This window comes from Centruroides vittatus, unplaced genomic scaffold (genome assembly GCF_030686945.1).
Source record: "Centruroides vittatus isolate TY-2023 unplaced genomic scaffold, ASM3068694v2 contig_634, whole genome shotgun sequence".
NCBI classification, from domain to species: Eukaryota; Metazoa; Arthropoda; class Arachnida; order Scorpiones; family Buthidae; genus Centruroides; species Centruroides vittatus.
Genome location: NW_027122389.1, coordinates 1,095,681 through 1,113,256, shown reverse-complemented (window position 1 = coordinate 1,113,256; position 17,576 = coordinate 1,095,681). Strand labels below are relative to the sequence as shown.

The following is a 17,576-nucleotide window of genomic DNA, read 5'->3' as shown; positions in this document are numbered from 1 at the left end:
AGATTTTTTCTCGGCCGGGCTCCGTCGGCGCTTCCTACGGCGGCGGTCGTCTCTATGCCGGCGAAGTGTCGAACGGAGCCGTGCGAAGCATAATCTAAAACCGTTTTCTCTTTTTAAAAGATACTTTCCGTAAATATCGGTATTATGTACAAAGAACTACGATAATTCTACTTTTAGAATTAGCTTATCGTTTGTACGTAAGTACGTTACAAATAGAAATGGCTTATTCCGATAATATAAAAATTCTTTCTGGCGAAAAGCTTTCTTGCGTCGTGGAATGTGTCTTTTGGATTTCGAATAAGTTTTTGGTCCGGAGGATACGTTTTACCGGAGCCGGAGAACGGACTCGCCGGAACGTCGGTCCGTCGAGCGAAAGGAGAAGAGTCGTGGTTGTTGCCGATAGACGTGGCGTAATAAACGATTCTCCCGATTATTAAAGAAGGAAGAGTTATCTCGACGAACTCGCATTCGAGAAAGTCTGTCTTTGATCCGGAAAGTCGAGTGCTTCGGACCAAAAAAGTGTTCGATTATACCCGTAATTCCTTTTTACGATTGGTTTTGTACTTTTTGTTTTCCTAACGTTAACATTTTTTTTTTTTTTGAAATATCAAAACAGATAGTGAACTGTATAAAAATTTAATTAAAATAAGTTCTACAGAACTTTATACAGTAAGACCCCGCTTGATGCTGCCTCGCTTAACGCCGATTGATATAATGTGGTCTGCTCGATGCCTAAAAATCGCTTAAAATTTATGCCGATTCAAATTAACGCGGTATTTTGTCGATTCGTGTATAATACGGTTATTCCCAAACACGAACCGATCGGCAAAAAGTGGCAATTCGTCGTAGCGCCGTGCTTCCCTTAAATCTATGTTTGTTTTGTGCAAATTTGGAAAAAATTTAAGAAAAATAAGAATTCTCGTCGAGAAGAGCCTATCGTCGATCGTTAGTTTGACAAAATTGTCAACTTCGTTGATACGGGAGATGTAGACGAGCCGGATATTGGGGAGTTACTGCAGGTTTCTGGCGAGAACCTTACCGACGACAACCTTCGAGAACTGGCAGAACAAGAAATTTAAGTAGAACTGAAAAATAGTGATTCTGAAAACGAAGAACCCAAAAAATTTCTCTACAGTTTTTCTTAGTAAAAGTTTGGTAACGATAACCGAAATCGTCGATCAAATTGTACCGAATGATCCGGATTTTGATAGGATGCCAAAGTAAAACCAGGTGTTTTGGATGCGATCTTCTGCTACCGACCTTTGCTTAAGGAAAAAAAAAGGCGACCAATGAAACTACAGGACTTCATTGCAAAAAACAAGAATTTCAGAAGAGCCAGGACCTTTGTCACAAAAAATTAACTTTACATTTCTGTGTGCATATGCTTATGTGTTATTTAACATATATTATTATGCAAAAATTAATATAAAAATAACTTTAAATTATAGTAAAATTTGCTTATTTTTTGGTCGTGTGTTCCCCTATCCCGATTTACTCTATTAAAATGGTCTTGCTTAGCACTTTGTTGTCTAAGAATGCATCCCCTGCATTAAGCAGGGTCTTACTACGCTTTACTAATTACATTTATTGTTGTTTTAACTGTTATAAAATAGATCATTAACTTGATATTTTTTTAAAAGAATCATTCATTTGTCATCTTATATTTTGGATAAACAATTATTTAAAATTTTCATTCCTTAAAAATACATTTTGTAATCTATATATATAATCGAGACGAGTTGATTAATAATAATAATAATAATCAGTGCAGAGCCCAAACGGTTAGGAGTTGAAAGTTGAAATTTGGTACACAGTTAGGGTACGTCACAAGGACGCACACTAAGAAGGGATTTTTCGAAATTCCTCCCCACGGGGGAGAACGTCAGGATTAAGGCTTAACACTTTCATCAACAATGGAAGTGTCAACAATGGAAATATCAACAATGGAAGTGTTAAGAGAAAGCGACGTGCAAGACGCAGATGCAGTTTTTTCGCTTTTGCGGGAAATCAAACATATTTTTAGACCAATCTAAAAATTCTCTAATTAGTCTGGAAACAGGGGTCCCAATTCTTGCATTCTGTGAAAAAGGGTAAGGTTGACTGTAACGTAATAATCTTAATTTTCTCTAAAACTGTTAGGAGTTGAAAGTTGAAATTTGGTACACAGATAGGGTACCAAATTTAAGTACCAAAGTGTTAAGTAACAATGGAAGTGTTAAACAACAATGGAGAACAAGAGAAAGCGACGTGCAAGATTTACGGGCGCTGGAGGAAAAAAAAAGAAAAAGAGTAATATGTTAGAATATATTCGATTTTCAAATTTAAACAGATTAGTTCGGTTTTTCTCGACTTTTCTTCTTTAGAACATTCGATGAAAATCGAACGATATAATCAGAACACGTCGTGAAAATCGAACAATATTAGAACATTCGATTTTCAAATTCGACCTTTTTTAGAAATATTTAGTTTGTTGATGAAATTACTCTTTTTTTTTTGTGACTATAACGTAATAATCTTAATCTTTGCTATCGTTACTTTTGCCCGAGCAACGCCAGGCCTACCTGCTAGTATTATAATATGATTTTACTTCTTGTAATATATGTCACTCGTAAATTATTATATGGATATTTTTTAATCTTACGTACGTATACCGATTTATCGACAACTCAATATTTATGTACGAATATTATGTTTATATTTCAAAATAGTGAGATTTTATATTCGACGGAGTAACGACGGCGAATCGATAGCGAAATGTGAAATCTTTAGTCCATAAAAATACTTTAAAATTCCATATTTTTTAGATTGAAGTAATTTCGAAAAGGTTATTTTCGACAACGAATTAAATTTATAATGAATTATGTGTCGTGCCAAAAATGTTTGGGACAGAAAATAAATTTGTAACTCCATGGCCATTCTATATTTATCATTTATGTATATACTAATTGTTTTAAAATAGATTATTAATTTATAGTTACTTTAAAATGTCCTTTGGACTTATAAATTAGAGAACAGTATTGTAATTTTTCATAAATTTGATGTGGTTTATTCATAAAATTTTTTATATTTTAAATATAGACTATTCCGAAACTAATTTTGCATTTCGGTGGGATCGGCACACATTTGGGAATACCTCGCAATTTATAAACTAAATGTGATAACTGGAAATGTTAGTTTCACATGTTTACATTTGAAGTTGTTATAGAACTTTTGCTTCTGCAATATACTTTTTGAAATATTTATAAAATGTTTGTGATGTATAGAAGAAAAAATGCACCATCTCTCGACGTTACGCTTATTTATTTACGAGTAGGAAAACAAATGTAAGTACTTCGATTTATCGTCGTCGTCTTTGGGTAAAAATTCTATTTACAACACGGAATAACTATTCAAACTGAAAACGGTAAACAAGTGTTCAAATGGACTTATCTATAAGGTGCCTGCAATAAGTAGCTAATTTACAATAGCTGTCAGGTGATATATATTTAACTAAATCCTAATATTATATTTTTACTTAATAGCTGTTGTATATGATTCCAAATTTTATACTTTCAAGTACATTATGTATAATTATGTCCATCTGAAAAGTTTTTGATCGGTTTTTAGTCTGCATACGGTTATTCTGTGTTCTAAATAGAATTTTGCCCGAAGAAGACGTCGATAAATTTGTCGAAAGTATTTGTAATTTTTTTTTCTACTCGTTAATAAATTAGCATAATGTCGAGAGACTGTGCATTTTCTTCTCTGTACCGACGGGCATTGTGTCGGGTGCACAAAAAGTCTTTAATATTTATGACCGATCACTCTACAAAAAATAGCAAATGCATGTTTTTCTACAGCTTAATTTTTAAGATGAGAATATTTTCATCTTGCTAATGTATTATAAGTTAAGATTATTTCAGGTCTGGTAAGGACAGGTATGGTTTTTGTTTCGTGTATTTTGTTAGCCAAAGCCAATCAGGCCAAAAATATTTCTCAAATAAATTTTTATTTCCTTGAAGAGCAAATTAATAACTTAACCTTTTTCATATCATCATCATTTCAAATTTTAATAAATTCTAGTCATTGATGGAATTGTAAAAGTTTTGCAAAATTTAGAAATTTTAAATTACTATTCATTTAAACAGTTACAGAATGAATAGTGTGAAGCACTGCAAAACAAGGAAAGAGGATAGTGGTAATAACCATTAAATAATATAGGTCACATATGATGTAGTAGGTCAACATAACTAGGAAGAACACTACTCGAATTTTTAACTACTCTTGAATAGCACTTTTAGATTGTTTTGTGAAAGGTTTAACTATATATTTTGAAGTTTTTATACGAACAGTGAAGTGTTGTGTATAAAAACTAATTTTTTTATTTAGTCTTGCTTTTTTATCTATAGCAGTTTTAGATTCAAAGACATTGATTACAAGTTCTGACAAGGTAACAGTCCTTAGTTATCAGAGCATTTATTAGTTGAATAACTTTTTTAAAATCTGTTAACTGTTGTATTTTTTAAATTAATGATTAAAATTGTTTATTTAAAAATATAATTTATATGTATATCAATAATTAATATTTAGTTTAAAATGACTTGAATTCGTTGAAGCAGTAGACAAAAAATTACAGTGGACAGTCCTGTTATGACTTACTTTATGGTCAATTTAGTAAAGTTACGGTGTCTCTTAGGGAACAATATTTGGCAAATTATTTATAAAATCTAAGAACTATCAATAAAGATACACTTTAAGAGATGGACACTTCCTCTTTTGGATAAGATGGAGAGAGATTGTTATTACAATAAATAATCATTCATTCACCTATTAAATTTTTGTTGTAATGTTTTGGTACTTTAATTTAAAAATATTTAAAATTTATTTATGGCATTGATTATTGTTAAATCATTGATTGTTTTTAAGTATAATGGAATTATATAAAAATTGGATAATAATTGAAGTTGAAATGAAAATTATTGTTCATTTTTATAAGTTTGCTTGGAATAATTCAAAATAATTGAACCCAGAGCACACACTCAAAAAATTTTATAAATAATATTTTATAAATTTGTTGGATTTGACTTCTTAATTACAAATTTAGTGTGATTTAAATCTGCAATATTGGTTTTTAATATTTGATTTTATTACATATATAACATTAGACAATTATTGTTATAAATTCTGTTGAGGTCGTGATCGATTATTCTTTGTTATTCATTTACAAATTTTACATAGAATTTATAAATGAATAGTAAAATAAATTTGTAATAAAATAAAATCCGGGAAAGCATTTCTCGGTAGTATATTTATGCATCCAGTTAAGTGTTTTCAAGTTTTTGGACAATACTGCTTTTTAATTATGAACTTGCACCTGTGGAGCAATGGCTGTTCCTATAGGTGCAGCACAAGACAAAAATACAATCTATTGTATTTTTGTGTGTATACCCCACAGTAAATTGCTAGGACAAAAATTAAATCTTTATGAAACTCATCCCATCATATATCCTGTGCTGCACCTATGGGAACAGCCATTGCTCCAGAGATGCAAGTTTGTAATTAAAAAACAAATACTTCACATAACTAAATGATAAAACAAATATCTAACCACAGTACCTTTATCTAGTCCAGCAACTTTATTTTTCTATAAAACAAATGTTTACGCAAGGAAGATAGATCTTAGAAGATCGAAAACATTTGTTTTACAGAGAGATAAAGTTGCTGGACCCTATAAAGGTACTGTGGTTATGTACAGGGTGTTTCACAGTTTCTCCACAAAGTTTTCTTTGAATAACTTTTGAACCGTGCAGTTTTCAGCCTCAATTTTTTGTAGGTGGCACTTTGAGCAAAAAGAAATTGCTTCTATCACAAAATCACGTTGCTTCAAAACATTAGATTTTTCTGTAATTTTTGGCAAAATGTCCAGATATTCAATCGAAGACCGCGTGAATATGATAAAATTTTGATACCAGTCGGGAGAAAACTCAACTTTGTTCTGTTGTAAGTGGTCTAGTACCTTTAAAAACTCTCCAACTCCTGATAGAACCACAGTCATGGCCTTCTTACAACCCTGATTTGAGTCCACTAGACTTCTTTTTTTGGGGATACACGAAGGATTAGGTGTTCAAGAATAACTCTACCACCCTCAGTCAGATGAGAGAAAGCGTCGAGAGCATCATTAAGGGCATCTCAGTTCAGATCACATCTGATCTGTAGTAATGTGATTGCTAATTTCCAAGAGAGACTGCACTACTGCATCTCCACAGAGGGCAGACATTTTGAAAATATCTTGCATTAATTTCCTTTTTCATCTTCTATCTTTGCTGAAAATTTCATTAAAAAATTCAAATTTTCAAAAAAGTTATTCAAAAAAAACTTTGTGGAGAGGTCGTGAAACACACTGTATTTGTTTGTAATTGAAATTTAAAATCAGTGTATGGTGTATGACCTGCCTCACTGCATAACTTGCACATTTCATTTCAAATAATTTAAAACGCTTATAACCTGCAGGTTATATGTATTTAAAAACAATTTATCAAATAATTTATTAATACAAAAATATGGTATGCATATAAGTATATATTCATATCTTTTGTATGGAATATCTACAATTATTTATTTTGCCAAGGTCTTACTAATCATGCATGTTCAGGCCTCAGTATATTGTACTGTCTACACCTAGCTACTTCCACCACTGATTACAATATCTTTTGTTTAATTGCTAAACTTTATTATTTATTTTCATTAAAACACATGGTAGCATTGTTTTGATGTTTATACACAACCTGTATTATTCATGTAAAAGTCTCATAGGTAGTGTTGCCACCTTTACAAAATCGCCGATTCAGACGGCAGGTCGGGTTTGTTCGAACAGAAGTTCCCGACGCGTGCGCAATGTCATTTTACAATGCGAAGAATAACGTGCATGCCGATTCTAAATCAGTTACAGTTAGGAGGAACTAGTGACTTGCATAGGAGTAACATATGTAACCTAAATTAAGAAAAAAGGAACAGATAATTTAGCTCCGCAGAAGACGTGTACGAGGACATACAAGCAAAGAAAAAAAAAGATTGAGAGGCACGTTGTGCGTCACACATTGGTGTAAACAGAGTAACATGGTGGAATGGCAGATGAGTTTCAGTAAGCGTGAGGTCTATTGCTATTTAAATGGTGTAAATTTATAAAAATATTTGCAAGAACTTTGTTTCGTCGTAATTTCACAATTGCTACGAAATTCCCAGACAAAATTAATAGTTCACCCGGACAGTGAGTCGATTCCCAGACTGTCCGGGTGAAAACCGGACGGGTGGTAACACTACTTATAGGCCTATTTTATTTTTAGAATAAATTATTCTCATTTCATTAACATGATAATTTTTAACTTAAAACTCATTTGAGATTGAATGTTCATTATATTATATATCATTTTTAAACATCATATTATGCAATGTTGTTTAAAAATGATTATTGTGTAAAAATCCATATAGGGTAGATGTACCAGTTTTGGCCAGTGTACCAGTTCTGGCCAGAAAACAAATTTAACTTAAAAATATAATTACCACATATTCAAATCTGTCTGGTGAAACAAACTTTTATTGTTAACAACTGTTCACACAGTTAACAATAAAAGTTTGTTTCATTTGTGATTATATTTTTAAGTTAAATTTGTTTTCTGGCCAAAACTGGTACATCTACCCTATACATATATTTTTCTTTTTTACAGAAGAAACATCAGTATGCTTTCTCATATATTTTATTCTCATGGCCACATGTGTGCTTCACATCCTTGGGAAGTCATACTTGCTTTTATAACTGTTACAATTAGTATGTTATTTATGGATGGTGCTGTATTCAATCATCATAAAATGGACTGGAACTGCAAAGCGTCTATGATGCAGGTAACTTTGGTTTAGTCTATATAACTTTGGTTTAGTCTTTATGTATGTATGAGATGTTTAGTATTGGGTTAATTTTTAGATAAAATTTAATTATACTTTATAGAAATATTAATGATTTTGATATTGTTTTTTAGATTTCAATAATTTTCTTATTTGGTGTTCTTTTATATGTATTTAATCGAGGATTATTGTATGTTTATTAAATAAGAAATAATTATTTTATTAAAAAAGCATTGTATTCTTTTAATAAATAGTAGAATTTTCTTTTTTTTGTCCTCGGGAACTTGTAACTTGTTATTAAATTGGCACAAGAATCCAAGCTAGAAGTTTAATTTTATGCATTTTTTAAAAAATTCTTATAAGCATTCTAAGATTTTTTTGGAATAGCTTTTTTATATATTGAGAGTAACTGAATTTTATAGATAAATATATACGATGGTTTTCAAAAAAAGCATTAAAATGCTAAAAATGCATTTTTCAATAAAGTAGGCCTATTTAGTAATTGATTGAAAAGCAAATAGTTCACAAAACTGGACTTCATAAATAAATAAATAACCACAGTACCTTTATCTAGTCCAACATCTTTATTTATTTCTTTAATTTTCTATGTTCTTATTTCCTGTAATTAAATTATATATTCTCTGATTTGTTCAACAGAGATGTATTATCTCTACTGAACAACTCAGAGAATTGGAAACCCTGGAGATTTTTAAAGTGGACCAACTCGGAGGATGTATTATTATAATTATAAAGAAGAAAAAATGTATTTTTCTTGAATGGCAAGCAATTTCAATAAACATTTATAATTTAATTAAGTCATTCTTATACATGCATCTGATTGGAGTTTTTGAATTTGAAATACATTGTATTCTTCAGACGTTTCTATTTTTTCAAATGATACCTGAAGAATATTTTAGGGCAAGATCAAATACATTTGTTTTATAAAGAAATAAAGCTGCTGGACTAGATAAAGGTACCATGTTTATTTATTTAGTAATTGTTAGTACTATCCTATACGGGCGGTAGGCAAAAATATTGCGTTGGACTATATCTTGCTTTTGATGCACACGAGAGTATAGGTAATTGGTAGTGGGCTATTTGACGGAGTAGTTGTCGTGCACCCCGACCTCCTTTTAATGGAACTGATAACTATCGTCGTAGAGTGTCTTGGAATTAGTACAAAATGTTTTTGTTCGGTTAAAATACTCGGAGGAAAGTGGCCGAACACCATAAAAAGTGGGTGGGAGAAACTGTGCAAGGCCTTTTTGCCAGACCTCACACATTCAAGACTTGCCTTTATTTGAATGTTTTACTATTAAGAATCGAGATAAAGATATCGATTTTAAAAATTATATAATTAATATATTCTGAATCCATTCTGATGACACGATACTTTCTAATAAGCAAAATATTAATAACAAAGATATTTAGTTTATTTGTTATTACTTCAAAATGTGTTATAAATATGTGCTATAAATAGTATCAATATATTTTCTGTGGAATTGAATTTATATATAGTATTTTATCTTTGAAAATTAATATTTACATTAATTAAAGATTTATAATAATAAATGCTTACTGGAACAAACAAATCAGAAATTAAATCTATTACACGCCTTTAAAGTATCTAGCATACTATTAAATTTTCATAAGAACGTTTTCGATCACTTTTAGAGATCTTCTTCAGTTACCCATTAAAAAGAACGAACAAAATTCGAATTTAAAAGATCGAAGTTTCGTTCATAATGACGTCATCACTAACGTGAAACATTAAAAAATTAAAATTAAACAAATCAAATAATTCTAGTTCCCGTGTGTAAATAACTTAACGGTAAAAACGAAAAAAGATGAGAATGGAGAGAAGCGGCTAGTGCGTAGAAGTGAAATTACGTCATATCTGTTATATGGAAAGACTTCCAGGCAGTTGCTAAGCTGTCCAAGTCTCTATGATTAAGGCAGTGTTTGCTGAGGTGCGCTGTGTGTATTTCCATTTTTTCTATGTGTTTTATAGCTTGTGTTGATCTGGTAGGTTTAATAATCGCAGCCTTGTCCCAATAAACCGTCACGTCCTGCTCCTTGGCGAATGCCGCTAGTACCGTACTATCAATGTTTTTATTGACTGCGTATTTGTGTTCCTCGATTCTTTTTTTCAAATTTCTCATGGTAGCCCCTACGTACACAAGGTCTGAGTTGAATCTCTTATCTCTCAACGGTATCGAGTAAACTCCCGTGAGGGTGTCGTATCTATATCTTTCCTTGTCGTTTCTCAAAAGTTTATAAACCGTGGGATTACGTCTATAAACTATGCGGAAATTCCTTTTTCTGGCTACTTTCTTAGTGACTTTGTTTAAAAACGGTATGTAATTAAGGACAATCCTTTCTTTCTGCTCATTTTTCTTTATACGTCGGCTGTGTGGCTGGTAGGTCTTAATAAGGGTATCTATCGTTTGTCTTCTGTACCCATGTTGTAACGCTATTTCGCATATGTAATCTAACTCTCTGTCCGTATCATAAATGCTAGTACAGTGCGTATGAGCTCTCTTTATCCATGATTTAAAAGCCGTTAATTTTAGGTGTTCCGGGTCTGATGAATTCCTGGGAATGATGTAAGGTTGATAAATCGGCTTGCGGTATACTTTTGTTACTATGTGTCCCTCTCTGCATATAATCTCCAAATCAAGGAAATTAACCCGTCGCTCACTTTCTAGTTCTAGCTCCAGTGTGAGACCATAGGAGTTATTGTTGACCAAGTTTATAAAACGGTTTATATTCTGTTTATTTTTCCACAAAATGAAGATGTCATCCACGTACCTTGTGTAAATCACTATATCTTCTTGGAAGAAAGGTAGGATGTAGTTTTCCAATTTATGCAGGTCAAGCTCACAAATTAGAGGCGAAGTGGGGCTACCCATTGGAACTCCACGTTCCTGTAAGTATGTTTTTCCTTCAAAGCCAAAGAATGACGTATGAGAAATTAAATGAGCCAATTCTAATATGTCCTTATGATGTTTCGATGGATTCTCGATGTTATTGAATAGAAAATTTCTCAGTTCACAGAAACATGGAGGTAATTTAATGGATGGGTGTAACGCCTTATAATCTAGTACAGTCATGTATTCGTTATCCATTAGAATGATGTTCTCAAGTTTCTGGAGCAGTTGTATGGAGTTCTTAATTGAAAAGGGGGAGTACGGTATTCTTTCTCGCAAAAACTTAACTAACTTCTTTTCTATTAAGTAGGTAGGCGCATTGCATTTCTCTACTATTGGACGTAACTGTAAACCCGGTTTGTGTGTTTTACCGAAGGCAAATATTCTAGGAGTCCTCGGAGATTGTATGGTGGCCCTTTCCATGTGTAAGATACGTGCCAAAGGAGTAGCGACAAATCTCCTGACCCTTCGCCCTTAGAGACAGTACAACGAAGGGTCAGGAGATTTGTCACTACTCCTTTGGCACGTATCTTACACTTCTACGCACTAGCCGCTTCTCTCCATTCTCATCTTTTTTTGTTTTTACCGTTAAGTTATTTACACACGGGAACTAGAATTATTTGATTTGTTTAATTTTAATTTTTTAATGTTTCACATTAGTGATGACGTCATTATGAACGAAACTTTCGATCTTTTAAATTTGAATTTTGTTCGTTCTTTTTAATGGGTAACTAAAGAAGATCTCTAAAAGTGATCGAAAACGTTCTTATGAAAATTTAATAGTATGCTGGATACTTTAAAGGCATGTAATAGATTTAATTAAAGATTTAATGATAACTAGTCTGTTACAAATAGAATCTAGTAATAGTTAAGACATTCCTAAAGATTTTTGATGTTAATATTTTCTTAATGTCCACAAAGTGGAAAGAGTTGAAAACTGAAAGAAACTAATCCAAACGATTGCCATAATTAATTGGACTATTATTTTGCTATAATTAATAATTAGAAACTAAGTAATTTGGTACTAGATGTAGACATTAGGTGCCATCTCTTATCTAAATTAATAATTATAATAATTTAATAAATAATTTGGAACATTCTGGAAGAAAAGAACTAGCCTGGAGCGCGATTCAAACCCGCAACCTCTTCTTACCGTACGGTGCGCTTGCCAGTTACACATTTATTATAATAATTTAATAAATTATTAATTTAGATAAGAGATGGTGCCTAACATCTACCTCTAGTATTAAATTACTTAGTTTCTAATCATTAATTATAACATAATAATAACTCGAGTAATTACGGTGATCGTTTGGCTTAGTATCAATACGTCGGGCATCAGAATGTTGATATATGATAAAAGAAAGAAAAGAAAAATGTATTAATTAATTTGAGTAAACCGTTAGTGATTTTTGTTTAATAAAATGAAGAAAAGAAGCAATAGAATCTACTTAACTTCAATGTAGTAAGTATTATGAATTTAGTGTAATATTAAACACTAAAATATTTTTAATGATTTTAATAAAATCTATTAAATTTTGCCTTTTCTAAGAAATTATTAAGTAAAATTAATGCTTTTTTTTAATTACTGATAATTTTCAATTTAATGTTTAAAGTCACTGGAATCAAACTTTTTAAACTTTTAAAATAATTTATTAAAATTTAATAATATTGTGTGTATTATTTCAAAAATATTGTTGGAATGACCCTGACATTATCATTAATATACAACCCCTGGCAAAAAGTATTTGAACATGACATAAGAAAATAAAATTGTTTAGTTTGAGCTCATTTTACAAAAAAATAAAAATGTGTATTTTTGTTTCCAACATTACATTTTATTCACTGGGTTAAGTGTTAATCACTTTTAATTTCAAATGAATAAATCAATTTTTCACTGCTTTATGTAAAAATTCATTTTCCAGAAAAAGAATTTTTACATAAAGCAGTATTGGATAAGTTTTTGAACATCAACAATAATAAAAGTATATGAAAAATAACAGAAGTTTATATTTTGTTGGTCTTCCTCTTATTACAGCTTTTGTGTGTCAAGACACATAAAAGCTGTAATAAGAGGAAGACCAAGACTGTCAAAATTAATTCATTGTCGCCATTGGATCCTTGACTGTGGGCAGGTTTTACCGACCTGTTAACTGAGAAAAAGGCGGAACAGTTTGGACATGAAGTTGTTTTACTCCGGCTAATTTTAATGGCTTCTTTAAATTCATCTTTATTAGTTGACTCCCTTTCATCAATCAACATTTTCAACTTTGCTCATAAATTTTCAATAGGGTTTAAATCTGGGCCCTAGATTTTAAAAATTCCTTACTTCAAATATACTTTTTAATATATACTGGATGAATTATAATTCTTCACTCCATGAAAAAACCTTTACAATCCAGTGATGCGTGCATCCTTTTTCCGGTTCAATAACAAAATGTATGTACAAAAACGAGGTGTCCCCATGGGCGGCCCTCTATTGGGGGACTTATGCGAGCTAGTGATCAGGAGACTGGAACAACAAATCATCCCTTCATGCCTTCCTAACATCCTCCTGTACAGGAGATATGTCGATGACATCCTTATCATATGGAAAGCGAAGCCGGACATCAATAAGTTTATCAACGTAATGAACAACAACTCGTATGGGCTAAGCGTTAAATTGGAACAAAACAACACCTGCGTGCATTTCCTCAACTTGGACATTCAAATAAGGGATAATAAGACCACTCATAGGGTATTTTATAAAAAATGCCATGTACATTTGTTCATCCTCGCTATCTCAGAAGATCTGTATTCGTATAAGATTGCAGCTTTTAGGCATTAATTAAGCACGCGTTCACACGCGGCTCAAAGTATGAAGACACGTTGGCCAAGCTTCAGCATATCCAGGAAGTGGCATCACAACACGGTTATGATAGGAACATAGTGTACAACATAACTCGCAATTACACACAGAGAAATACTCGTAACAACCTAAATGCCGGGGTGGGATCCGTTGATAATATTGCAAGAAAAATAGTAGAGTACAACCACCATCTGGATGCGGTATACAGAGAAATTTCATCCATCGCCCAAAATAAAATAGCTTATAGGAGGCCAAGGTCGATATACAGCTTACTTCGAAATGGGAAGGGCAGTTTGGACATGAAACACGCACCGGGGGTATATGCGGTTCCGCTTTGGGATGACAGATTTAATAGCAGTTTGGTCTATGTGGGTCTGACCAAACGCTCTCTCCATCAGCACCTCCGGGAGCACAGGTACAACATTGCCAACAATAAACAATCTATCACACTGGCAACTTATGCCACAGAACCGGGAATCACAGCAGACCTCCAAAATGCTCGTATAATCAGAATGTCACACCGTACTGACCAACTCAGAACATTGGAGACTCTGGAGATATATAAGGTGGGATTGCAGAACACATGCATCAACTACAAGGATGCAATTGTGAGAATCTGAATTGATAGACAAAACAAAGATTTAAAATTCTGTTATTCCATATTATTTTCTTCATTTTTTTTTGTTCTTTGTACAAATTTCGACATCAGAAACTGAATTCAGAACCAAAAGTTGAAATTTCTTCAGAGTATGACTGTATTTCCTCTCCTCTTGAAACTCGAAACTGAGTCAGGGGAAACTATGGACAAAATTTGCTAATTGGCGAGAAAAGTAATGTGACAAGATGAAATAAAAAGAAGGGGCGCGAGGACAGAGAGGGCGTTTGTGGCTCCCACCTCCATCCGAACTCGAAACCCTACAAGTCCCACCGACGCCTCTCTGCCGTCGACGATTCGATTCTTAACGTACTCCATCCGCTCCGCCGACGATCCCTTGATGAGGTATGATGACCAATATTCTGTAAGCTTTCTCTCGGGTTAGTAACCCCCTGTATTAGTATGTAGGGCTAATATATTCCTATCGATGTTAGCATGTGTAACCGTTCTCTATTGTCTAGTAATAAATTCTGTTTGTTGTTTAACTGGTGTCATTTATTCGAATAGCACTTCTGTCTTATTGACAAGCCCACTCGACCTGACAAGTAAGTCCAGACCGGAAACTGCCATCCTTGACTTTGGGCAGGTTTTACTAACCTGTTAACCGAGAAAAAGGCGGTGATGTTAATTGTGTGGGATCTCCCGGTGATCCCACACAATTAACATCTCGCACGCCTGGAAATATTGTTATGGGGGAAATGCACATCCCAACACGAGCATAATGTTCCATCTTATTTTCCAATTCCATGATTTCAAATATTGAATAGAATTCGCTTTGGTTATTTGTTCCGTTCCATTGGTATTTGAAATCTCTTATGAACTGTGCCCGAGGAAGACCCCGAAGGGGTTGAAAACGTTAGTTGTTGTAGAAACATGCATCACTGGATTGTAAAGGTTTTTTTATGCAGTGAAGAATTCTTTACTTCATTTGGCTCGATGGAATGTGACATTATCATCCTGAAAAACAACATCGGCATCACCAAAGTGATCTTTGATTCTTGGAGTCAGAAACAATTCTAAAATTTCCTCTACACTTCTGCTATTACAGCCTCATTAAGAATATATATACAGTAGAGCATCGATTATCCGACCTAATTGGGGACTGGGGTTGGTCGGATAACCGAAAAGTATGAAAAAATACATTATTGGTATAGTGTATTAGGCCTGGTTTAAATACTAGCCTCCCTTTCATGGTCGAGCCAGTGCTGCCAGCTAAAACATGCAAAAATTTAACAAAAATAATATTAAAGTAGCCAAGACATAACCAAATATTGTAGCGCCACATCACTAGCGGACATTTGAATTTGCCGACTAGAACATGGTCGGTTAACCGTTAAGTCGGTTAATCGGGGGTCGGATAAGCGATGCTCTACTGTACTTTCAAGTTCAAAACCTGATATGCAGCCACAAATCATTAAACTTGTTGGAAACTTAGTGTGCCTATTCAGGCAATCTCCCTTAAATTTCTTATCTGGACATCTCCAAATGAATTTTCCTGCATTATCACCGCATTCAATGCATATATGACTCTCATATGAAAAATTAACCCATTTCCAGTCTTATATGGTGTAATTTTTGTGCCGTCTTGACTGGCAAGACGGCACAAAAATTAAATAACTTTTAAATAACTTTTTGTTTTTTGGCCAAAAAGAGTTTTGTTTTCACTTTGCAAATGAATATCCCATGTCATTCACTCTATTTCTTACTGTTCTGTTACAAACATTTGTTTTATTTTTCTTCCGTTCTACATTTAATTGTTTGGAAAATATTATTTGATTTTTTTTACAGCATATTTTTTCAATAGGTGATCTTGAGCCTTATTGGTTTGTGTCAACTGTATCTTAAACTTTACAATAGATCGTTAGCTGTTTTTGTATTTAATTCTATCCTATTTCACATTTATAATTTTAATCATTTTTTTAAAATGTGGCGTAATCAAAATTATTGAAGCAAAGAATGAGAATTATAATTGAATAATAGCGAGGTTGAGGCCGAAGTTTCAAACGTGAAAACGTGTACGTCGGACGTTCAGTGCCGCATTCCTGTAAGCCTAGAGATTTGACAATGGTGTTTGGAAAGTCAGTGGAATTATGTTCAACATTCCAAATGCCATTATCAAACTTCTAGGCTTACAGAAAAGCAGCGCTGAATGTCTGACGTACAGGTTTTCGCATTTAAAACTTCGGCCTCAACCTCGCTAATAATTCTTTGGCTCTTTCTTCAATGAAAACTGTATTTGAAAAGCCAGCAAAAACATTGCATTTATTGTTAAAGTTATAATGAAGGATACAAAAATTTTGTCTTCACTACCAACCAAAAAAAAAACAAATATTCACGGCAGATAGTGAAGACAAATTTTTGTATTCCTCATTATAATTGTAAAATATAAATTACTGTTGTCCATTTTAAATTAATTACATTTATTGATCAACGTTGTTATGTTTATCTTTGTATGAAAAGTGAATATCTTTTATTTACCTATTGTTTTTAATAGTTTTGATGAATATTTCAACCATTAAATGAAACAATTTAATATTCATCAAGATCAATCATTTTAATATTTAAATATTGTTACTGTAGTCATAATATATATGTTCTACTGATAATAATATGTTTTTTTTTTTCTTCTTTAATTGATAGTTTCTCATGTGTTTCAAAAGAATTATATATTTATTACAAAAACTAACAGTACCCACCACACATTGCTGTGGCTCAAAATGTATCTATTATAAATGTATAACACTTCCCCTGCGGGGGAATTTTGAAAAATCCCTTCTTTGTGTACATTCTCTTGACATACCCTATTAAAATGCAATCAAAAACGCAAAAAGCCACAACTAAAATAGTATAATAGAAGCCCAGTTCTTCACGGTAAGCCTTAATTTTGTCCCTCTCCCTGCGGGAGGAATTTTGACATTACATTATATAAAAACACACGTATTCGAATGCAACAGTGTGTCAAAATTTCAAAACAATCGGTGAAGAACTTTCGGGGATTAACTATTAGGAACAAACGAACATGTACATTTTAATTTATATAGATTAATTTTTATATAGATTATTCTAAGACATAGTTTGATATAAGAAAAATGTTTAAATTTAATACTTTTAAGTGAACTGGAAAGTGAAGTTAATACTGTGCTTGTGTGTAGTTTGTTTTAACAATTTGGAATACGAATGTGTAGTTTTAAATATAGTTTGATAATCAAAAATAGTATAAAAGTACAAATTTGGTTTGAACAGTGATTTATAATTGTTAGGAAGC

General features: G+C 32.5%; 1 protein-coding gene across 2 annotated transcripts in view; it reads left to right on the top strand.

The window, feature by feature from the left end:
- Hmgcr (HMG coenzyme A reductase) overlaps positions 1-17,576 on the top strand; it is a 91,203-nt gene that overhangs the window by 896 nt on the left and 72,731 nt on the right. Inside the window, exons 1-2 of one of the 2 annotated variants that reach the window (XM_067275791.1) lie at positions 4,411-4,429; positions 7,704-7,878. In XM_067275791.1, the coding sequence (XP_067131892.1) occupies positions 7,717-7,878 (162 nt within the window). In that variant the 5' untranslated portion in view covers positions 4,411-4,429; positions 7,704-7,716. Of the gene's footprint in view, positions 1-4,410; positions 4,430-7,703; positions 7,879-17,576 lie in introns of those variants that run through there. The other variant, XM_067275790.1, reaches the window with a different exon arrangement.